Here is a 23,374-nt window from a genome sequence, read left to right as displayed (position 1 = left end):
TCCTACAAGGCTGCATGTTTCTTGTAGACTGCTCAGACGAGCATGTCAGGTGGAATAATCCCAGTGTTTTTCTAGCCTGACTGTCTCAGGCCTGCAGTGTACTCAGAATAAAAGTGAGTCTCTTCCGTATGAGATTGAAATGCAGACACACAACACTGTTTACAGAACTGAATTTAAATCATCACAACATACAGGCCCTGAAACCTCTTCATAAATGGCATTGTATAAATTATTATTGCTATATTTGAGCCAAACAGGAAAACTCGTTTTACTGTAGACCTTAAAAAACAGCAGGGATAAAATAATAGTTTAGTTTATTATAAGATGTATTTTTATAGATGATTATTTTCTCTCTAATTCTTATTTTGTTTCTCACTGGTATTGAGTCTCCAGCTCCTGTTACTGTGCTACATGTTTCCAAGTATTCAACACATCTTAGTTGTTTTAAGGCTTTTTGAACCAGCTTCTCCAGTCCCCCCCCCCCCCCTTTAATTGATTCTTTTTACCAGTAAAATGATAACAAATTGGTGTTTGTGATCAAATAAATTAAAAAAAGGCCTTTTTTTTTTTTCTTTTTTTTTAAAGTGAGTTGTCATTACTTTCACGTATGGTCCACTATTCAAGCTCCAGCAACACAGTGAAGAATGATAATGAGGTTCATACTGAATTCAGCTGTCTTTCTAAAACCCAGAGTTCTTTCGAGAGTACAATAAGCACAATCTTTGCACAACTTTAATAACAGTGAGAGCCCCATATTCACTATCATTTGTCAAGTATTTCCACTATCTCTTCTCTGCACATGTCCGAAACATCTCAGCCTTGCCTCCCAAAATCGCCTCCCAAGATCCATAGATACCAGTTAGGTGATCCTTGTTGAATAAGGGAGTTGCTTAAAATTAAATGAAGAATAAATGATTGGACAATCTAAATAAAGGCTAAGCTGAAAATAGGTTTAGTGCTTTTTGCTGCAAGGGGAAAAACGGTGGTGTCACTCACACCCTGAAGAAGACTGCTCCAAAGCCTGGGGCCACAGTGGTTAAAGGCTCGATCCATGCCGGAAATACTGACTAATTTAATTTAAAAACACATGCATGTATTATCAAGTTCGATTATTTTTAAAGGGAATTAATCCTGGAGTTGATAAGACGTGAAGGTTTAACATCTGCTGCCACCTGCTGGCTAAAATGGCCAACTGCCATATTTAAATTTTCATTTAACTACTTGCGTCTTTTATTTAAAAAAAAAAAAACACAAAACAAGAAAAAAAAATAAAGACGCGCATATTTAAACTTCTGTGGCACATTTTAGATGTATTTAGGAAACTTTTTACTTCCTAAATAAACCGGCGGAAATACTGCGGTGGGCGGTGTCAGACGTCAGCGGAAACGGAAGTGAATGAATGAAATGACGGCGATAGGTAACCTGTAACGTCTCCGTGCAACTGGGACGAGGTCAGAGTGAGTGTAGTTTTCACCTACTTTGTAGGTATTTTGTCCAAACTACGTCTTTAACAACTGCATTTAACGAGTACGTTACGTGCTGACGTTAGAAAGAATAAACATTAGCCTGACGGTGACTATTATAACTGCTGTAACTTAAACGGTGACGTTTGTAAGCACAGCTAACAAAACAAACCTCAGCTGGAAGTACCGCTGGTTAAATTAACTGTAAGCCTGTACGCCCTCCCAGACCACCCTACCTTTGACACATAATGAGACGGTTTAGCCTCTCTCTCCTCCGCCACATCTCCTCATCTACTGCCCTCGCTCTCACCGGGACGTGCCGCTTTCACAGAAGGCTCTGCTTCACTGCTTCACGCCCTCAGTACCGGAGCATCGTCCCGGCTCACAGCTGCCAGCAGACACGGACTGAAAGCACAGCAGCCAGCCAGCACATACAGGACCTGAGTGGGCCTGAGCAGAGACTGCTGAATAAACTTTATGATGGGCTGATCGGAGGACAGCGGGCGTCTTTGGCAGAGTGCATCACTCTGGTGGAGACCCAGCATCCCAGAAAGAAAGAGCTGGCTCAGGTGCTGCTGCAGAGGGTCCTGGCTTACAGGAGGGAGCAGGAGAACCGTAATGGAGGAAAGCCAGTGGCCTTCAGAGTAGGTGTGTAGGCTTAAGTCTGTGGTGGTTGTCTGAACTCAGTTTTTCCTGTCTCTAAGTGTCTTTGAACCTAAAATGTATTAAAATAAGTACATTTTAACTAAGGCTACTGCCATTGTGTGTGCATTTTAACCTACAGACCACAGTGGAGCTATAAAGGCACGAAACCTTCATATGAAGACTATTTTACAACTGAACAGCAGTGTTTCTGTTCAGGGGGGGAAATGAATTCTCTGAAATTTTCAGGCTTTGCAAAGCCATTCAGTGGGCTTATTAGGACCCTTTTGTGTTTTAATTCTGCCCCGGGGCCTTATGATTAACACACCTTGTAGTATAAACACGTCACCTGTGCAATGAATCCTTTATGAGACGGTTTCTGCAGCAGTGGCTCTGATGTTCTATGTCATGCAAAGAAATACAGTCACACAATTTCGCTTTCAAATTTCTTCAGACTTGACCCCAAAGTGAAGTGTGTGTTTAAAAAAAACCCTGCAGAGTTTAAAATTTTTAAATTTTAAACTCTGTGTTATTAAAGTTTTCAAAGCAGAAAGTAGAAACAATATTCAGATTTAACTGTGTAGTTACTTTAACACACAAATTGAAATTAGGTTAGTAGAAATCAGCTCTTGGGGCTGTTTGGTGCTATCCATTACAGTTTAACCTTTAAACTCCCTCCCACAAGAATCATGACTACCGTTTTTATGCAGATGATCCACAGTTGTACTTGTAACTTTCCGATAATGATCTAACCTCTGTTCACAAACTAATAAGCTGCATTAATGACCTTAACATGTGGATGTCTTAAAACCTTTTAGAACTGAGCAGAGACGAGACAGAAACACTTGACCAAAAAAGTCAGAGACAAAAATACTGTTCATATTTATCATTAATTTCTCTGAAACACAGTGAACAAGTCAGGCATCATTTTGGACAGTGATCTCACTTTTGATAACCAGATCAATAAGGTTACCTATCACTTATATCTAAAGTTAGAAATGACTATTTCAAACTGACTCCGTGCATTCATATCAAAAAGGTTAGATTATTGCAAAGTGCATCAACAGGACATCTTCAGCTTATCCAAAACATAGCAGCCAGAATCCTTACAGGTACATGGAAATTCGACCACATTACCCCAGTATTGAAGACCACTTCATTGGCTCTCATTACAATATAAAATCATTTCTGTAAGTTCACAAAGCTCTCAATGGTTTGGCCTTCCAGTACATGTCTGACAACCAAGTCAGACCTCTTAGGTCATCAGGTTCTTTTAACTGGTTCCACAATCAGATCCAAGTAACCTGAAGGTGCTTTCAGTAACTGTGCTCTGCGTCTTTGGAACAAGCTGCCTGCTCACTTGAGATCAATTACATCTGTGGGTACATTCAATAACCGACTGATGTAGTGGAATGTGCTACGTAAATAAAATTGTCATTGTTTGTTGCAAACTGACGAGGTCTCTTTGATTTCTCAGGTCTGTCTGGACCCCCCGGAGCAGGAAAGTCCTCCTTCATCGAGGTGGTGGGGAAGATGTTGACAGGACGTGGACATAAAGTTGCAGTGCTGGCTGTCGACCCATCCTCCTGCACCACTGGGGGTAACCTCTGACACGTTCATCACCTGCTTTTACTGTGGCACAGATGAACTATTATTATTTTGAGCTTTACAGTGCACAGGGAAATTTTATGTAATGTTTAAAGATGCTGGCTTCAGGTTCAGGGAATATCGTACTGTTTATATTACACTGTGTTTCAGACTGTTCCTTTCTGCTCTTGGTGTAAAGTCACTGAGCAGGGATCTCTTTAACACAGCCATTTCAGGTGCAGAGCCCCGCCCACCCGCTGTTCAAAATTGTTTGCAAAGGGCAGCAGAAAGTTGTCTAACACAGGGGGTGGCCTTAAAGAGAGAGAAGTTAAAATTGCTTGCTTCAAACGATTTATTTTCCATAAATGAATCAGGCTATTTTTATTTGAGAGAATATAAAATATAGAGCAGGAAACAAGCAGAATAGGTCCCCTTTGAATAGGCTGAAATCACTGAGCAATTACGAGCAGCACTGCACAGTAAAACTGCTGCCAAGTGACTCATCCCTCTTGCTGCAGGGTCTCTGATGGGCGATAAGACTCGTATGACTGAGCTCTCAAGAGACATGAACGCCTTCATCAGGCCATCGCCGACCTCGGGAACACTCGGAGGTGTCACCAGAACAACCAACGAGGCCATTGTTCTCTGCGAGGGAGCAGGTTACGACATCGTCCTTGTGGAGACTGTAGGTAAGATGCTGTGACGTGAACCCTCGGAGTAAGTGCGTTAAAGCCATAATCTCAGCTTTACCGTTTAGCTGATAGTGTCAGCAAGTATTTGTTCTTCTGCTTGTACTAAGTTTTTTTAATGCAAACATAATTTGTTCAGTGTGAGGTCTGATAGCAGCACCAGTCATCAGGCACCTGCTCTGCATCTCCAGGCTAAAATTTATTCACTGTGAGTGCTCTGAAGTTTGTGAAAGCTCATGATTATTCATGAGCTTTCATGATTTTTGAATGACTGAGCAAGTCCTCACCAGGAACAGCTTTCCTTTAAATTCTTTAGATCTTCTTTTTTGTTTTGTTAAACAGGTTCTAATGTGGTGCTGACAACACAAACACAGACAAACTTTTAGTGTGACCGTTGGATGTCTCATTCGAAAAGCATGAGGCCGTTTATGACAGCGTAGATTTAGTTTCAGACGAGAGGATACTTTGTGGTGTTATCACTCAGCAGTGATCGTTAAACTAGTCCCCTGTTTCTTCTTCTTTTTTGTTTTTCCTCCAGGAGTCGGCCAGTCAGAGTTCGCAGTGGCAGACATGGTTGACATGTTTGTGTTGCTGATTCCACCAGCAGGGGGCGATGAACTCCAGGTCAGTGAAAACAAGCCCGCTTCAGCTCATCTGTGAGGAGCTGGAACAAAGTAATCGACCAGTAAAATTTAGTCATTGTTAATTTTATGCTAATGTGTAGGTTAGTAAAACCAGTTTTACAATTTATCAGCCACTGATTATCTGATATCAACGATCTTTAAATTCATCAGAATTATAAAACCAAAACTAAATTACCTAATGAATATATTTATGAAACACTGTTTATAAGGGAAAGCAGATTGTGTGTCCACATTTTTTTTTGTAAAGATAAACATGCTCACAATAACTATATGCTCTCCACTTAATTAATTAGGAAAATTATTCACTTCATTGGCCTTCCTCATGATGATTAATGCTACAGTGATTATGGTGGGACAGTAGGTAGCTGAAGTGGCATTTGTTTTAATTATAATAACTGTTTGTAATGTGGACATAAACACATGAGGAAAGCAGCACACTTGAAAATTCATTCCAGTAAATTAGTGCTTAATAATCAACCTGTGTTACTCAGAGTCAAAATGTGCAGTTAGCTCCTGCTCTAAACATACCACAGTATATTTTATATAGGTATAGCGATATTCGAGCGAATTATAGAAAAACTATCACAGAGGTGTGTGATGTGCAAAAGTCTTGAGCCACCCCTCATTTCTTTAAGTGGTCATGAGCAATATTTCTCCAGGCTTTCTGAAGGTCTTTTAAAGTTTTCTTTGCCTTTTCAGTCCAGTTCTCATACCTGGGGTTAGGGTTAAGGGTTGGCCATTTACTTTTGCATTGTGTAAAAAGAAAATATTAATAAAATTAGATTCCACCTCTCTTTGAGATCGACTGCAAAAATCAGCCATGTTGAATGGAAACACAGTCTTAAGACTTTTAAAGTCTCAGGCTTGAAAACACTTGACCGCAGCTCCATGCAGGACCCTTGAGGAGCTCAGGAATCAGGCAGTGTTTTCATCGTTTAATCATCCTCCTCTCTAATGACAAAATCTCTGTTCAGGGCATCAAAAGGGGCATCATCGAAAGGGCCGAGTTGGTCGTGGTGACAAAGTCAGATGGAGACCTGGTGGTACCAGCCAGGAGGATCCAGGCCGAATACACCAGCGCACTCAAACTGCTCAGAAGACAGTCCAAATCCTGGAACCCTAAGGTGTGTGTGTGTGTGTAGTGATGTAATGATGCAAGGAGTCGGTAACAAGGCTTTGGTGGTGTTTGGTGTTTGCCCCGCTGGGCAGCTGCAGCACATGGCCCCAACAAGATATCCCACAGAGAGGTCAGCTGACCCAGGAGGAGGAGGAGTGTGGGGGTGGGTCATCATAACATCATGGCATCAGTGCTGCAGTGTCCCACGTCACCCGCTCGCCTGGCTAGCCCCGTCCCTTTGTTTTCCCAGCCCAGTGCTGCATCTGCCCACCGGGCAAGCAGCCAGGAAACACCCCCACCTACCAGCCCTCATCACCCCACCCCCCGCTCCCAATGCACTGGATACTCGGCTGCTGTGTCATGCATTTCACTGATTAGAAAAGTGCTCGTTCTCATAAAATCTGATAGGCTTCTCTTACAGCTCCTCTCACTTTATGCTTCACGCTCGGCTTTGTTGTGCATATTCGTGTCTGTTTCCCGACTGTATGGCAGAGATTTAGCCTCTTGCTCTGCGTGGTGCTATGATGTGACATAAATACTATTTTGACTTGATGATTAAATTCTTGGTGGCATGTGAGGCGACTTTTATGGTTCTACTCGCAATCACTTAATCGTTTGGTCTATGTTATGTAGGAAATTGCAAAAGGTAAATGGTCCGGAGTTCAGAAGCAAGACAAGTCATCTTTAAATTTAATCTTTGTTGTCCATCCAAAAACCCCAAACCCCCAAAGACTGATTACACTGATGTCATCAGAAAGAAAGAGCAAAACTTCAGATTTTGGAAAGTGAAACTAGAAAAAGGTTTTAGACACGTTGCTTAAAAAACGATTACATTCGTATACACAGTGCATGCACATCATGAATTAACTGTGATTAATCACATTTTTGGAAACCTGCGCTTAGTTTTACTAGTCACACCCAGCGCTGGCTATTGTCAGACCGGCTGCATCAAGAAATCACTTAAACAGACCCTGTGTGATAAAGTGAAGCAGGCAAAAAGATCTCAAACAGCAACAAGTTCCATCATACCACAATCTAAAGAACCTAAAAACAGCTGAGAGATAAAGTCATTGATATCTATCAGTCTGGAAAGAGTTACAAAGCTGTTTATAAGGCTTCAGGACTACAGTGAACCACAGTGAGAGCCATTATTCACAAATGGAAGAAACTTGGTGCAGTGGTGAACCTTCCCAGGAGTGACCGGCCTACCAAAATTACTCCAAGAGTGCATCGAGGACTCAGCCAGGAGGTCACAGAACAACCCAGAACATCTAAAGAACTGCAGGCCTCACATGTCTCAGTTCATGTCAGAGTTCATGATTCAACAATAAGAGAGAGTCTGGGCAAAAATGGCAACCATGAGAGAGTTCAAAGAGAAAACCACTGCTGACACAAAAAGAACACAAAGGCTCGTCTTACATTTGCCAAAAAAGCATCTCGCTGCATTGTCGAAGTCTCAAATCCAATTGAGATTCTTTGGCGTGACCTTAAAAAGGCCGTTCATGCTCGAAAACCCTGCAATGTGTCTGAATTAAAACAACACTGCAAATAAGAGTGAGACGAAATTCCTCCACAGTGACGTGAAAGACTCATCACCAGTTATTACAAACACTTGATTGCAGTTCTTACTACCAAGCCAGGAACAACCAGTTATTAGGTTTAGGGGGCAAATGCTTTATCACACAGGGCTGCACAGGTTTGGATAATCTTTTTCCCATCTAATAAACAAAATCATCGCTTAAAAACTACATATTGTATTTACTCAAGTTGTCCTCGTCTAATAATAAAATTTGTTTTATGATCTAAATAATGCAGGTTTGACAAATATACAAAAAAACTTGAAATCAGGAACACTTATTTTATATCTCTGCTCTTTTGTATTTCTGATTTTATTTTGGTGCTTTTAGATTTAAATGTTGTTTCAGATGAGTTTTAAATCAGTTTTTGTAACTTCACAGCACTTATAATATTGGTTTTGTAAGATTAGTTAAATTAATCTTCAGTTTGAGCTTCAAGGCTACTTTATTGTAAAACCAGGAGACAGACAGACCGACGTCTTTGAATGGCATTTCCAAGACGTGTCGGTTTAACACAAATCTATTTTAGATGTCATGAAAGCCGTAGGGTTGTTGAAGCTTTTTGTTCCCTGGTGTTTTAGAAATGCAATACGAAATTCCTCAAGTGCCTCTTTAAGAGCTGTTACATCCAGATTACAAGAAGCTTGTTTTCCCTCTCGGCTTTTAGTGGCATCTTGATGATTTCTTAAGGAGGAACAATGAGAGTGGCTTTAAAGCTTTCAATGCTGCGACCAGCAGAAACAAAACCAATGTCAGGGTGGAGAGACGAATATTAGAAAGATGTGTAACACTTGAAAACCTGGAGAACTACAAGCATTTGTGTAACTAGATACCAGCAGAGGTAAGTAAGGCGGTCTGTGAATGTATTAAGTAGTTTTAAAAAGATAATTTATATGAGAGAATATGCTGTAAGTACAGTAAGTCACATGGTCTTTCTTCTTCTCACCTTAATGTTGTAACTGGAACATGTGTAAGTGGATTTTGATCACAGCTGCCATTTTCATTCTGAGCTGTTCAAGTGACTCAAATTTGATTGTCAGCTGGTGTTTATCACTTAATTTAATAAAATACAGTAAAGAAGGGATCTGCACATCTGAATGGAACTTTGTGTCTTCCTGTAAACCAGCCTGCTTTCAACAAACCGAATGTTACTCTGAATTTCATCATGCGCTCTCGGATCTGCATTAAGCTCTGAGGAGAGACGTGCAGTTGAAGTACTAAACACATAAGTGACATTTATCCCCAGATTGCCTGCGTGAACAAGGTGTTAAGGACAGACGAATGCTTGATATTTGCGTAGTGACTTGACAGCTTCTTGTAGGCTGGAGGTGCACTGAAAGGAAAAAACCTTAAATGCAGAACTCCCAGACTCGGATGCATTTACCACATCCAAAATGTTCTCTTAATGATCGTGGGGGGGAAAGCTTAATGCAGTTTTAAACCCCGTCTTTGGTTAAACCTTTATTTTTAGTAATAACCTCTACATTTATTGTGTATTGTGGGAAGCTCAGGTTGGCTTTTCCCAAGAAGACTTCCTGTTCAGCAGTCTGTACTGGTGAACCGGTAACCTGCTCAGGATTTAATCATCACTGGCATTTGAAAAACATCAATGTAAATGTGCCACGGTTGGCTCAGCAGCGCATGTTGCACTTGTAGTTAAAAATAAAACATTAACGCTGAAGTCGACAGGAAAAAACGAGACATTTTAAAACATAAAAACACACACGTGTATCGGTATATCAAAGTGAACATATAAAGTTAAAAGCACATATCTGTTGGTCGCATGTGTTTTATATCAGACACTAACCAGTCGCAGCAGCCTGTCTCGAGACATTTAGGCAAAGTAGCCACGCCCATGTTTTCCCGCCCAGGCGTGGTTTGTTTGGGGAGACGTGAACAAGGTAATCCAAACCAACCACACCGAGAGGAGGTGGTGGTCCTCCATCCAATCAGACCCAACTAACAGGTGTATGCAAAAAACCTTCCTGTAGCCAGATGTGCAGGTATGCACGCATGCAGAGAACACAAAGTGCAGCAACTGTCTGTAAAACTAATGTAAATCCTGCAACGGGCTGAATGTTTTCATGTGAACTATCTAATTATTTTAATTTCATTTTGACTTTTACTTTTACTTCAGTTTAGTTGCAGTTAGTTTTCAGAGAAGATTTTCTTACTACAGTTTGAAAATGTTTTGTTGTCTTTTATTATTTTAAGGAAAGTGTTCGTCAGAGGCAAGAAAATAAAAAAAATTACAGAACGAGAGAAACACAAAACTTTTCAAAACAGTCACAGTCTTGTAGACACCCTGAGTTTCAATAAACACATTCATCAATGCCTCGGCATAGCATTTTCACCAAGCTAACAGATGCTGAAGCTAAAGATATTTCCTCTGTTTTTATTTTAGTTAGTTTTCCAAGTTCACAAAATCGTTTCAGTTCATTTCATTTTTTTTTTTTCAAAACAGCCCACATCTTACCAGCATCCTGATCTGTTGATTTGTCTTAAAAATTAAAAAACAATCCTCCACTGTTCATCTGTCATGAAGAGAGGAAACTGCATAGAGGTCCAAAGTGTTTATATGGAGCTGTAAATGTGCGTTTTGATACTGTTTAACATTAGATTCAGTGGGGATTGTTTCGGCTTTGGGGTCAGCCTCAAGTGGCCATTAGAGGAACTGCAGTTTTTGGCTCTCTTACTTAACCTGTCAGCTTTCTTAAACATACTCTTCCAGAGATCTGAACTTACCTCTGGCAGCTACCGCCGTTTTTGTGGTACTGACATGACCTTGAAATGAAAATGATGATTTGCTTTAAAGACTTATTAACATAAAGGAGGCATAAAAATCCATTTAAAATATAAAACTTTCTCTGTTCTGTATATTTTGCTGTGACTTTGAAACACTCATTTTGAACAGTTGAATCATGAATCTTCCCACCCCTCACCTTCTCCACCCACAGGTGGTGCGGGCTTCTTCGCAAACCTTCGAGGGCATCCCAGAGGTCTGGGCTAAGATGGAGGCATACCGGGAGGCCGCGCTGGCCAGCGGTGAGCTGCAGGGCCGGCGGAGGGCCCAGCAAAGGGTGTGGATGTGGAGTCTGATCCAGGAGAGCGTCCTGTGCCATTTCCAAAATCACCCCAGTGTCAGAGAAGCTCTGCCCCACCTCGAGGAGAGGGTCACCAAAGGAGCCATCTCTCCAGGACTGGCTGCTGACCTGCTTCTCAGAGCCTTTTCTTCATCCTCTTCATCACAGTAATCACTGGGACTGCACTGTCAGATAAGGAACAGATAGCTGATCAGGGTCACTCACTGAAAAGGAGAGTGAGAAAATGACCTTGGCTCTGCGGTTTGCACAAAAAGACTCGATCTCTGCTCTTTTAACACATGATTTAAAAATTTAAATACGTGAGAGTCACCCCCGTCTACAGAGGCTTCGCTTTCTGATTGCTTTCATCCAAGTCACAAGAGTAGGAAGAGCGCTGACAGTCGTCACTTCTCGTCAGCGGCTTTAAGAGCACTCGCGTTTGGCAAAAATGAGACGCGTTTCATTTGAGCTGCGAGATGTGAAACGCTGAAGCGACCGTCTCTTTTGGACACTACAGAGAAGTTTTAACGAGATCAGTGAAGGGGGATTTAAAGGTCGTGTGGTTACAGTTGAAGAATAGTTTGAGCGGTATCTTTCACCATTATGAACGGCGTGTTACAGTAAAGCTGGGACTCGTTCCTCATGATCAGTAATATCAGTAATAACAGCCTATTTGTGAGCCACAAAGCGTCAATGAAAGGATCGGGCTTGGGTAGAATCGATTTAGTTAGGGCTCCGTGTTTCTGCTGCTGAACTACTGAAGATGCTCTAATAACAGTTTTTCCTCAGGAAAGCATCGAGGCTTTGAATCTGTGTTCTTCTTTTTTTTTTTCTTTTTTAATCCACTGTTTGGTTTCTATTAAAGAACAATTTGAATCTTAAGTGGACAAGTGAATTACATTAAATCTGCCGGCGCAGTTGGCCGAGCTCTTCTACCGCCGCGTGTTTGCTCACGATATGAAAAAGGGCCGAGTGATTAATGTTACCTCTACGAATATTAGCCCTGAGATTTGTCAAAGATTTAATGACATTTCTTTTCGGCTCTCCGGAGCCAGAAATGTCAGCGCTGGGCTTCGTCTGAATGACTCAGCTGTACGGTTGCTTCGAATTCAGGCAAAACACACTTTAATATTTCCAGAATTAAGTTCATACTGCGCTGCGCTCCCGGACACCACCCGAGAACTGAACACAAAGAGAAGTCACGCACTCATAACGCCGGTGCAGCTACTTTATTACTTTATTATTTAAAGAGGCTGCTGCAGCTGCTTTATTCAGGGACCCCGCAGCAGACGCCGGTGTCAGCGGCATATTCTTATACAGTCTAATCTATACACGGGGTATTTCCCACCCATTATGCATTCATAGGCTGTACCTGTTATTTTTAGTGTCTGTTAATCCGTCAGCTATTTTTTTTTAATATATAAACTTACGTAAATGTACACATCATAATTTCCAGACTCCAAACTGACATCTGAAGACTGAAGGAAAGCCTCGTTGTGGCCTCCAGTTTCAGTCCAGGAGCCACAAATTCAGTTTCTCTTGTAGGGTTGAAAGTGTTCTTCAAACCAGAAGAAAATGCGAGATTATGCGAGTCACATAAAGTTCAAATCCAGTGTGTGGATTCGATTTTCTGAATTCACACACTGGAGTATTGTCTTCAACCCACCGGGCGAGCAGGCGGCGTGGACGTGTGTGTGAATGCGATGAATCGAGAACTAGGCGACGTGGGGTTTTCAAATTGATGCCATAGGTGCATCTACTAAAAATCTCAGATGAGTTCAAATCCCGGTGACCTCGATCTAAAGGTCAAGGTCAGAGGTCAAGTTTTCTGAAAGTCTAGAAGAATCCCTTTTGTAACATTCTTGTCCCAGGTTGCGCTGTCTCCTTACGCTCTCTTTTCTTCTTCTCTTCCCCTCCATCGCTACACACCGGGTGTGGCAGATGGCCGCCTGTCCCTGAGCCTGGTTCTGTCAGATGTTTCCTCCTGTTCAAATGGAGTTTTTCCTTCCCACTGTCGCCAAGTGCTCGCTCACGGGGAGTCGCGTGATTGTTGGGGGGTTTTCTCTAATACTGTAGAATCGTTACCTTACAGTGTAAAATGACCTGAGCTCACTGAAAATGCCAATAAATGCTAAAAGATCAAGTTAAAAAAAAAAAGAGTAATATATCTATGAGATATAAAATAAAACACAAGAGGTCAGCAGGATGTGTGGTTTCTGTACCCATCATAGTCCAACAGTCAAGGCTGTCAACACAATGATGTTGAAGAACTCCCTTGTGTTTGTCCCGTTGGTCTAATTATGAGATTGTGTACATGTGGCATTAAATGGGTGTAAACTTGCTGGTGCTTTTGACATACAGTAAGTCACTTAAACTGGTATTGAGAGCTTATTTCTTTGAGTCTTTTGGAAGAACTATTACCTTTTGCATTTTGGGCTGGTTCTTATACAGCACTTTTCTACTTGAGCACTAAAAGCAGTTTTTATAACACAAGCATTTTTTAGTACATCCAAGTCCTTTCTATCCAACATTCACACTCCGATGAACGCATCGGGATCACCATCTTGGCACGCAGACCTGGAGCAGCCAGGAATTGAGCCCCCGACCTTTCAATTAGTAGATGTCCTGCTCGACCTCCTGAACCACAGTCACTCTAAGCTTACAGCACCTGGTATTCCCAGGCGGTCCATGCGAGTACTAACCGGGCCCGACCCTTACTCAGTGTCCGAGATCAGGCGTGCTCAGGGAGGTATGATTGTAATCCTGCTGGAACAAGGTCCTGGGTTCAAATCCAACAGTTTTTCAGTGTGGAGTTTGGATGTTCCTCTCCGTGCTTGAGGGAGGTCTTTCCAGGTAATCAGGCTTCTCTTCCCAAAAAGACAAGCATATGGAAGCTTGTTTCTATCTATTAGTCAAAATTTCAACTCACCCAGAAGTTTGACTCAGTAAGTCAAAATTTTGCAATAATAACTTGAAATTTTCACTCATCTTTTCTTTTTGTGGCAGAAACAAGACCCTGAATTGATTAAGTGATAAAAAAAAAAAAAGTGGTTAATTTGTTTAAACTTTTGGTATTTCTTACATACAGGATCAACAGAGGAGAAACAACAGGTGAATACAGAAAGAAAACTGTTTAGATCACCATGAAAATTTCCTGTCTGTCTAATACTCTGTATTGCAAGTTTTCTGAAAATGTATTTTTAAGCATGTAAATGAGGCATTGTCAGTCTTATTACTTGCATAGTTTTCCAGATCATAAATCGAATTGGACAATGACTAAAGCCAAGATTATTAGAGTCTTTATAAAATCTGTTTTTTATCACTTTATAAATCAGAAAAAAATGAATAAATGTTCATAAATCAGTGTCTGAATGCTATATAAATAAAATCCATCTGTTTTAAAAAAGCAGCTTTAGAAATATAAACAAAGTTTGATGTAAGAGCTGAGTTGGAGATTTCTTGCTTGGAATAAACACAGTTACTCTGAATGCGGCCTTTCAGCTTTGTGTTGTAATATCACGTCACTGAAAAACTAATATTTATGCTTTTCCAATAAAACGTATCACCATGGTTATTATATGCAAATGAGATGTTCTCATTAAATATGCACACATTTGCATAAATGTCCAAGAGAAAAAGTACAATAAGCTCCTAAATTTGTATTTTAGATATTGTCTTTCTGCGGGTGTGGAAGAATCACTGTTATGTAACCAAAATGGCACATCTGACTTACTTATGCCTGAAATATCTCACCTTTAGAAGCCGGCAGGTGTAGTTTGAAGCAGTCACATGATCAAGAAGGCGGGATTCATTTCCTCCAGGTCACTAAGAACTGGATTTGCTTTTATAAACTATGTAAATAATCTTTATCGTACAATCAGTGCTCTGTAAATGTAAGTTTGTGCTTTCTTCAGCCACTAGAGGTCTCCCAAATCCCACTCAGCTGTGGGTTCATTATCCTAATGACTGAACCCTCAGTGCCAACCGCCCTCCCTTTCTTAGCGCCCCCGCCTCCTGCCCTCCATCCATTCTTCATCGAGGTTGCCTAGGGTGCCGGGTCACTCAGAGGTGAAGACATCAACAGCTGCCACTCTCCTCGAGGTCGAGCTCGAGGTACTGTAGTCCCAGCTCTCTGTACACAACCCTCCTCTGCTTTTTTTTTCCCTCTCGCTCTCAATCCTCACTGAAAAGCAGAAAGGAGCCAAGCTTGGTACAGTACAGAGCAGGAGGGCTGAGTGTGTGACTGTACAGCTTTCTCAACCTCCTCAAAGGAAGAAAAAAAAAAAGGGTGAATTCAGTGCTAATCTGTGCTTGTACTTTCTAGTCTGCTTTGGAAATACTGCGAGAGCCCCCACCAACCGCTGGACGGGCTCCCAGGTCGCTGCTCGTTTGCTCCCGCCTGCGTGTGAGAGGAAGAATGCCCCTTGAATGCAGATGGATTCATTAGGTCTGAGTAACACCCATCTCCTCCATCATGCTGACACAAACACATACACACTGTAACTGCTCTGGCTTTGCAAAAGGGAACAGTGAGTTCTGCAGCTCTGGACTCTCTCCACGCGCACACACACACACATCCATGCATATACACACAGTTGTCTCCAGTGTAAACAACACCATGCGGTTTCACTAAGGAAGATTAACTCAAATGCTGCCGGATCATGTTCAGCCATCTTAGCCCAAACACATGTGTTTAGCATTTTGCCGGATCTCTTGAATGTAAGCAGAGGACAGAGACAGGCTCTTTGATGAGGTTTTCTTTTTCTGGTTGTTTTTTCATGTTTAATAGAGGAGGGCTTACATTCACAGCGTTTCATTGTGTCAGCAGTCTGAAGTCAAAATGCCTTCCTTGGTTAAAGACCAAACTAAAGACTGTTGTGATTGTTGCCTAAAAACTCAGCTTAACCCCCTCCAAGAAAAACCTCAGAGCCCGAATGCTGAAAAATGAGGCTACAACACATGTCAGTAAACAGAGCGGGCGTACTGTAGCACAGAGAGCCACACATGTTTCTCCTCTTGTAGGATGCATCAGCGTAGTAGTTTTCTGGTCAGATCAGAGCGTGAGGGAAGCCTGACAGAGGGAAATGTCAGCCCTGCTACCAGCCACATTTTTGGAGATGTGTGTGTGTGTGTGTGTGTCTGTGTAGTGTGACAGCCGGTCATGGGCTGCTGATCCACAAAGCCTCAGCCATCTCTTCTATGTTTGCTCTCCTCCTCACACACGAGCACATAACATCACACTCGCCCACCTTCCTCCTCCTCCCCCTCTCCATTCTCTCTCTCGTTTTATTTTTTTGTTGTTTTTGTTTTTTCTTCCCCTTCTTACACACATGAACATCCGTCCGGCTCACCGCTTACACATCTTGTACATACATACGAGCCATCCATCCATCCCCTGTCGCACACACTCGAGCTGACTGCCTCGTTGCCAACCCGGCCGCTCTGACTCGCCTGGCTGCACTGCTGTCCCTCTGTAGTGACAGATGAGTGTGTGTGTGTCTGTGTGTGTGTGAGAGAGAGAAGCATTTCCTCCAGGCTCGGGACTCGACTTTCGAGACAGCCACAAAAACGATGCGAGGAGCCCCATCCCTCCCCCCCTTTGCTTGCAGATGTAGCACCCCACTCATTATGCTGCTCCGGTGGGTCACTGTGCAGCCTCTTCATAAGAAGACCCTCATGGCGACACGTCTTATTATATCAACTGCTGAGATGGATGTTAATGCTGGGCTGCACTGGGCGTGCTTGCGTGCTCTCCAGCCTGTGGAGTGATGAGACGTGGTGGTTTGGTATTCAAAGTGCATCTCATTGCACGGGCTAATTCTATTTAACCTGGTGAAGTCTGCCGGCTGGCACGGTCAGAATGCCCCAGGGAGAGACCACTGTGTACCTCTGCTTTATTACGCACCTGAGGAGGCTCGCTCTCCCACACGCGCACGCTCCTCTGTTTGCTATGTGTAATTTACTGGGCAGCCTGTGGGCTAAGGCCTTCATCTGCAGGAAGGCGCGAATAGAGCCTTGGCGCCAGTAATTGGACTTTAGAACTGATTGGGGAACTTGATTGACCTCCGGTAATGGATTTGAGTGAATAATTATTTGTAGTTATGGTTGGAAGATGATATCAGGGAGAGAGAGACCAATCCCACCAGTGTGACTCACCCCTGCCGCCAGAGCAGAACGCTGCCAGCACTCAATTAATGAAATCCAGCTGCTCAGGCTCCCCATGTGTAGTGGCTGATCAAAAAACCCACACAGGGGTCTGGTCAGAAAAAAGGGTTATCTTCATCCAACCTTTCCCTTTTGCACAACTGGCAGCCTGTGGCCCATCACAATAGTGATTATAAAATCTTCTCCACTCCAGGTACAAGACATTAAGGTTGATAATGTCTCCATTATTTTTTAACTGCCTGTGGCAGTGCTCGGCACAGCCTACGGCAGCCATGTTAATGAGACCTCTCAAGATGGCAGGCAGCGCCTCCTCAGGACACAAAATGCAATCACTCTTAATCCGGCACTTTAATTGCTGGCCAAAGCCTGCCTAAGTGAATTCAGCTGTTCCATCTCTGCAGGCGAGTGGCTGCACCTCGAGAATATCATACTCGCGAAGATAAACTGGCTTCCAAAACAAATGAGAAGCGATGCGAGGCTTATTTTCCTTGTTTGGGTGGGTGGGGGTGGGAGAGGGCGACTGTCACCCCTCACCGCCTTCACATGTGATTTTTTTAACTCTCCACAGAGGCGGTGTGGAGCGAGAACAGTAGCCGCTCCCCTCGCCTTCCTCTCTTTTGTCCTCCTCTCTGCTAGTTGATTGACCCGCTTGCCCCCCCCGCTGCATCATTATCCTTACCAATCCTCCTCGCTGGAGTAAATTCTTCTTCACTCCATCCTTCTCTCTCGCTCTCCTGCCTTCATGCTTCTGCAAGTCCTCCTGTCATATGTCCCTGTCCTTCCCCTCCACCCACCACCACCACCTCCTCCCCCCCGTCTGTGTGACCCCTCATTGCCCTCTTGCCAGTCTCTATTATTTCTGGCTGCCCAGTGGCCTGGTCAGGCTGGTGTTCCGGGGCTCGAGGCAGCCCATGTTATGACAGGTAACACTGGGCCACACACTCTCTCTGGTAACACGTGGAGGTCAGCCCTGTCATACCTGTCCACAGCTTCAGCGCGCACACGCACGCACACGCACGCACACACTGAACGCCATGATTCACTGTGTATGGATAACTGCCAGACAGCCCCGGCTGTAACCTTAGATTCAGCACAAGTGAGCGATGAGGCACAGTGCCGTAGAAATACACCTTTTCCCGCTCTGTTCCTTTGTGCTTTCCAAACAATGTCTTTTTTTTTCTAAAGGTCTTACATGATGTGCTGCTTTTACAGCCTTGGCAGCCAGTAGGAAGGCTGCAGTTGCTCATGTTTAGCACGGAGGAAGAGGATTTAACTGGATAGTGGTTGTTAACTACTTCTAGCCTCCCCTCTCTCCTGGCATGGACTGCTCCCCGTGTTAATGACCACTCACAGTTGCTGCCCTGAGGGGGCTGCGGGACAGAGTCAGCCAACATCAGGCCCTCACAGCACCTCCAAGACCATCTGCTTGAACAACGGAGAACATGTTCTGCGTGTTATTCCTCTCCATCCTTTGTCTTTTGGCTTGTAAAAAAAAAAAAAGGAGACGCCAAGTTACAAATGGGTTTTATTCATAACGGTTTTTAAAGGAATGGTTTGCCTCCTTTCCTTCCAGCTGCGCTCTTTCAGCCGAGGAAACGCCAAGTTTTACAAGGTTCAAGCCCCGTAATGAGAACAGCCATCCCGAACAAACTCGATCCACACTGGACAAGATGGTAGCGCCCCGGCAGTCGATCAGCAGTTGTTGTTACCTTGGCATGTTTCTGGCTCCCTGCTTGATCCAGGGCAGCGCCCCACCAACACTACCAGGCCTACGAGGGCCAAGGGGACGGTATGGGTTTGTCACGCCAGGTTGACATTTCAGGGAGCTTTGCCAGGACACCGTAGCACATTTTGTCCTCCTGGACAAGTGGTGTGGGAGCGAACATGTCAACTCAGGCAGATGGGCAGGCGTCAGTGCCAGGAGCACTGGACTGTACCGGACCACTGGCCTGGCAACTGTCAGCCAGCTAGCCACACAAAGCTTTTCCTGGCACACGGTGGTGGGGGAGGTGTCTCTGGAACACGTGTCTGTTTTTGAAATTCTGAGTCAGAAAATAAGATCAAACCATAAATTAAAAAAAAAAAAATCCAAACAAAAACACACAAAAATGAAATCACTTCTGTCACAGCGCTGGCGTGCCAGTACAGCAATGAAATCTAGTTAAAAACACAAAGAAACAGCTTACTGAAAAACATCTCACCTGAATGTGTGACAGGTGTTTCAGAGGCCAGCACGGCTCATACTGCCGACACATTCATTCACAGTATTTTAGCCCACGGAGTCTCCGGCAGGTTTACAGACGAGCAGCAGTTTCTTAAAAATTTATGGATACAGCCAACATCAGCTACAATAGCAGCGCTTACAGTTTTAAAATACACAGTATGCTGGAGAAAAAAGGTATTTGTCCCCTTGATTGTCACACGTTTCAGATTATCAAGAACATTTTAATGTTCAGATAAAGATCAGCTAAGAAAATGGAAAATGCAGTTTAAATAATGATTTCAATTATTAAGAGAAAGAAAGCTATCCAAAAATACTGTGCCCTAAGTAGAAAAGTAATTGCCCTCAAAATCCAAGAACTGGTGGTGCCACCCTTGGCTGAAGGAGGTGTAATAACTGACTCCAGCTTCAGGGCATGAACCAATGGCCGGACATCATCCTTTAGGATTTTCTGGTAGAGCAGAATTCACGGTTCAATCAGTTACACCAGCAAAACAGCCCCAGACCATCACACTAACACCACCGTGTTTGACTGTTGCTATAATGTTCTTTTTATGAAATACTGTGTTAGTTTTATGCAGATGTAACAGGACTTAAAGCTTCCTAAAAGTTAAACCTTTGTCTCATCAGTCCACAGAATATTTTCCCCAAAGTCTTTAGGTAAATGTGAGACGAGCCTTTGTTTGGTCAGCAGTGGTTTTCTCCTTGAACTCTCTTGGAGGCCGTTTTTGTCCAGACTCTCTCTTATTGTTAAATCATGAACTCTGACCTTAACTGAGACATGTGAGGCCTGCGGTTCTTCAGATGTTGTTCTGGATTCCTCTGTGACCTCCTGGATGAATCATCAGTGCGTTCTTGGAGTAATTTTGGTAGGCGGGTCACTCCTGGGAAGGTTCACCACTGCTCCAAGTTTTCTCCATTTGTGGATGATGGCTCTCACTGTGGTTCACTGCAGTCCTAAAGCCTTAGAAATGACTTTGTAACTCTTTCCAGACTCTGATAAATGTCACTGACTTTGCTTCACATCTCTTTCTTTCAATCGTGGCTCCATGTTTTGCTGTTTGAGATCTTTAAGCCTACTTCACTTTGTCAGACAGCTTCTCTGATTTTCAAGACTCAGCTTCCCATTGATTGCAAAATATTTTTTATAAAGGAGTATATTTTACAATATATTACATATTTATATGTTGCAGTCATATGCTTTTGAATACATAAAAGCATATCACTCCAACATTAATTGCTTTGTTATTTCTTTGCAATATTTTTAAAACTAGAAAGGTAAATATGATTATATATGAATTAAAATAACAATTCTTTAAATAATTAGATTTATTTTGGCAGTTCTGGACTCTTTAGTGGATTTCTACTGTTATCATTTTCAAATGCAACGTAGTTCAAACAAAAACCAGATCGACTGGATCAGAGTGGTCATGGATTTATGACTTTTCGTGCATATGTGTATAAATATACAAATCTCCGGTACATCAGTGCTGGCATACACCTGCGCATCTGCAGCAGTGAAGTCTGTGTTGTGCTGCGCATCTCAGCCAGGCCTGCTTGGTGGGAGGACCATTAATCTTAGCTAAATCAAATAAATCAAGTGCACTTTAGAAAAGAGCTGTCAGTGTAATTGTGGAGATAGCCATTCCCCTGCTACCCCGGGGGAGCGCTATTGAAAATTGTGCCAGGGAATGCGCGCTCGCTGCCATCCAAAAGGACAAAAAAAAAAGAAGAAGCTAAGACTCTGAGGAAAGATGTACCCGAGGCTGCCCTCTGAATGAAGACATCCGAAGCCTCCCAGTAACATGATCATGATGGGGACGATCAGACCAAAGTTTGGGGCCGTGGTTCTGCCGCAGACTTCATCATGGTGGGATTCCTACACAAGGCCGCTGCAGTCTAGTAGGCCTCCGTTTGTGTTTGATCTTCCCCGATGTTAAACGTGACCAAAACACTCCCCAATGCTCTGCTCTCTGCAGTTGGCACTGCTGTTAAATGATTTTTCTTTTTTCCTGAAGAGCAAGCCGCCATGACGATAAAACATCAAACCTAATCTGCAGCACCATCCCGCGCGTCTGCTCAGACAGAGCACCGTTTGGTATTTTCATTTTAAAAGAATGCAAAAGCCTTTTAAGGAAACCATACCGGCGGTCGCGGGGATGAGACAGAGGAGATAATGGGGATGGAAAGAGCAGCATGTGAAAAGGCTGCCGCTGCCCTTGGCTTCCCTCTCAACCAATGAGGGTTAAATGACTATCTGGGCACCTTGGCAACCATTTCTGTGCTTCTTCTTCTTCTATGTCTGTGAAGGTTCTCAGTCAACCAGGTCATCGTAGTCTAAGGAGCTTGGAAAAAAAAGCGTCTGGACTTCTTTGAGTTTTCAAGCAACTCAAAGAAGTCCAGACGCTTTTCTTTCCAAGCTCCTTAGACTCTTCTTCTTCTACTTCTACGTCTAATTCAGCTGCAAGCATTCATCAATCAAACATACATTTAGTTTTCTGACAAAAAGTAGCAGCTATGCAATTAAGATGTCAAAAAACAAAACAAAAAAAGGAACAGGAAGAAACTCTCCCCCCACCTCCACACCTGCTTTTTTATTGTTATTGTTACAAATAAGTATGATTTCTTCTCCATGTTTCTCAGGGTTCCAGCAGATGGTGCCAAAAAGTGTGGGCTGGTGCACAAAAGTGCGTCTTTGTGCGGTCAGGAACGTTCCTGAGAGGCGAAGGAGGCCGCTGTCGCTCAACTCACCTTCACATTAGGCAACACAACAGCCAGCAGAGTGGAGCGGGACGAAGAGGTTCTCGGATGAAAGGCGATGGTGTATTTCTTCAGGGTTTTGCAGCAGAACACGTTCACAAGAGCAGCGTTTGTTTGTTGGCAGGAGCCTCCGTGCCGGTGCCTATTAATAGTTAGTTATTTATAGTTTAAGTTGAACCACACTTAAACCGACTGAAAGCTGTGGTTAGAAGTAGGAGAGAGGTGGGGGGAAAGAGACATGGATGGATGCAAACTCTGTTAATTGTCTGACCCGCTCTCTCTCCTCAAATGAGAATGGATGGAGGGATTCCCGGTGTCCTGATTGGAAGATGGATGAGCGCGCAGCTTTGGCTTTAATTGATTGAAGACAGGAATTCAGTTAGGGGTAATTGAATCATGGAAATCATTAAAAAAGCTCAAGTGCAGGAGATAATTAGGAGAGCTAACCAGGTTGTAATCAACCCTGGTCTTCAGAGGGGGAAAAAGAAAAAGAAGCTTCTTACCCTGCAAGATTTAAGTTTCCCTGACAGTCTGTAAGACATCAAGCCCTTCTTTGAGCTTTGAAGCTGCTTTTGTGTCTGTGTGTGTGTGTGTGTGAGAGACTGGGATTATATTTATTAAAAAATGAATGCCGTGCTTTAATATTTCCGTTTACTTTTGCCTAATTGGTCTCCAGGCCAGTTTGCTGCTACAGATTCCCAGGGTCAGCCAGGGGTCAGCGTTCTACTTCATTACTCCATCCAGGGAAATGAGGAGCCTGATTAGTTTGGGCTCGACCTTGGACTATTCTGTTAAGCTCTCTCCTCACTTCAGATCTCAGCAGACCACCCCCACCCCCCTACCCCACCCCCAAAATCATTGAAATCATCACGGTAAAGAGAGGGAAAAAACCAAAAACAACCGGGGTGCGTGTGGATGTTCTGAATGATGCAGGGGAGGCTTTCTTTCTTTCTTGTGAGCTGCTGAGATTCGGTGGGCGATATCTGTAGGTTCAGTGTCACGGTGGATGTGAAGTGCAGCACGGACTGTTACCCATAGAAACTAAGTAACCTATGGCTGGTGACTGTCATAGAATGCCATGGTAACAGCAGAGCCTGGCTTGTTTCCTATCTATTTCAAACACACGATCATACTTAAGTAGAGCTGCTCTCCCTCTGCCCATTACCACCACCACCCTCCTCCTCCTCCACCACCTCCTCCCTCATCCTCCCTTCTATAATGTGTTTGTCATCCAGTTGGAGTGGCCAAGCATTAGCTTTATATTTGAGGCAGCAGCCAGCAGGGGGTTATGATCTGTCCCCCTCCTGCTGATTCAGGCTGCCCTAAGTCTGGATATGCCAAGCCCAAAGACTTCTGGGTAATCCCCCCCCCACTCGCCCACACCTACCTCCGTTCCCCAGTTTTCCTCCAACCCACCCGCCACCCC

General features: G+C 43.4%; 1 protein-coding gene and 1 long non-coding RNA gene across 4 annotated transcripts; both read left to right on the top strand.

Annotated features, from left to right (window-relative positions):
- Positions 1-1,353: 1,353 nt before the first annotated feature.
- mmaa (metabolism of cobalamin associated A) lies at positions 1,354-14,292 on the top strand. 3 transcript variants are annotated; one of them, XM_005469866.4, is made up of 7 exons: positions 1,354-1,457; positions 1,690-2,111; positions 3,583-3,705; positions 4,211-4,381; positions 4,920-5,005; positions 6,000-6,149; positions 10,677-14,292. In XM_005469866.4, exons 2-7 carry the CDS (start codon positions 1,712-1,714, stop codon positions 10,971-10,973), a joined length of 1,227 nt encoding a protein of 408 aa, XP_005469923.1. In that variant the 5' UTR covers positions 1,354-1,457; positions 1,690-1,711; the 3' UTR covers positions 10,974-14,292. The 3 variants fall into 3 exon arrangements, with proteins under 3 accessions (XP_005469923.1, XP_025764056.1, XP_005469924.1); XM_005469867.4 differs by having other exon boundaries at positions 1,366-1,451; XM_025908271.1 differs by having other exon boundaries at positions 1,364-2,111.
- Positions 14,293-14,836: 544 nt separating this feature from the next.
- Positions 14,837-22,014, top strand: LOC112847062 (uncharacterized). The gene is made up of 3 exons (XR_003220379.1): positions 14,837-14,915; positions 15,127-15,249; positions 21,832-22,014. It is a non-coding gene; the product is annotated as an uncharacterized LOC112847062 (long non-coding RNA).
- Positions 22,015-23,374: the final 1,360 nt, after the last annotated feature.

Source organism: Oreochromis niloticus, linkage group LG6 (assembly GCF_001858045.2).
Source record: "Oreochromis niloticus isolate F11D_XX linkage group LG6, O_niloticus_UMD_NMBU, whole genome shotgun sequence".
In the NCBI taxonomy this organism is placed as follows: domain Eukaryota; kingdom Metazoa; phylum Chordata; class Actinopteri; order Cichliformes; family Cichlidae; genus Oreochromis; species Oreochromis niloticus.
The sequence above is the reverse complement of the archived record's forward strand: the minus strand, read 5'-3'. Positions and strand labels throughout refer to the sequence as shown.

Bases quoted from the DNA above. Each gene is read 5' to 3' on its own strand.
- mmaa (XM_005469866.4), top strand. From the start codon at position 1,712: ATGAGACGGTTTAGCCTCTCTCTCCTCCGCCACATCTCCTCATCTACT. The intron at 2,112-3,582 runs GTGTGTAGGCTT...TTGATTTCTCAG, and splicing joins GCCAGTGGCCTTCAGAGTAG to GTCTGTCTGGACCCCCCGGA. The intron at 3,706-4,210 runs GTAACCTCTGAC...CTCTTGCTGCAG, and splicing joins ATCCTCCTGCACCACTGGGG to GGTCTCTGATGGGCGATAAG.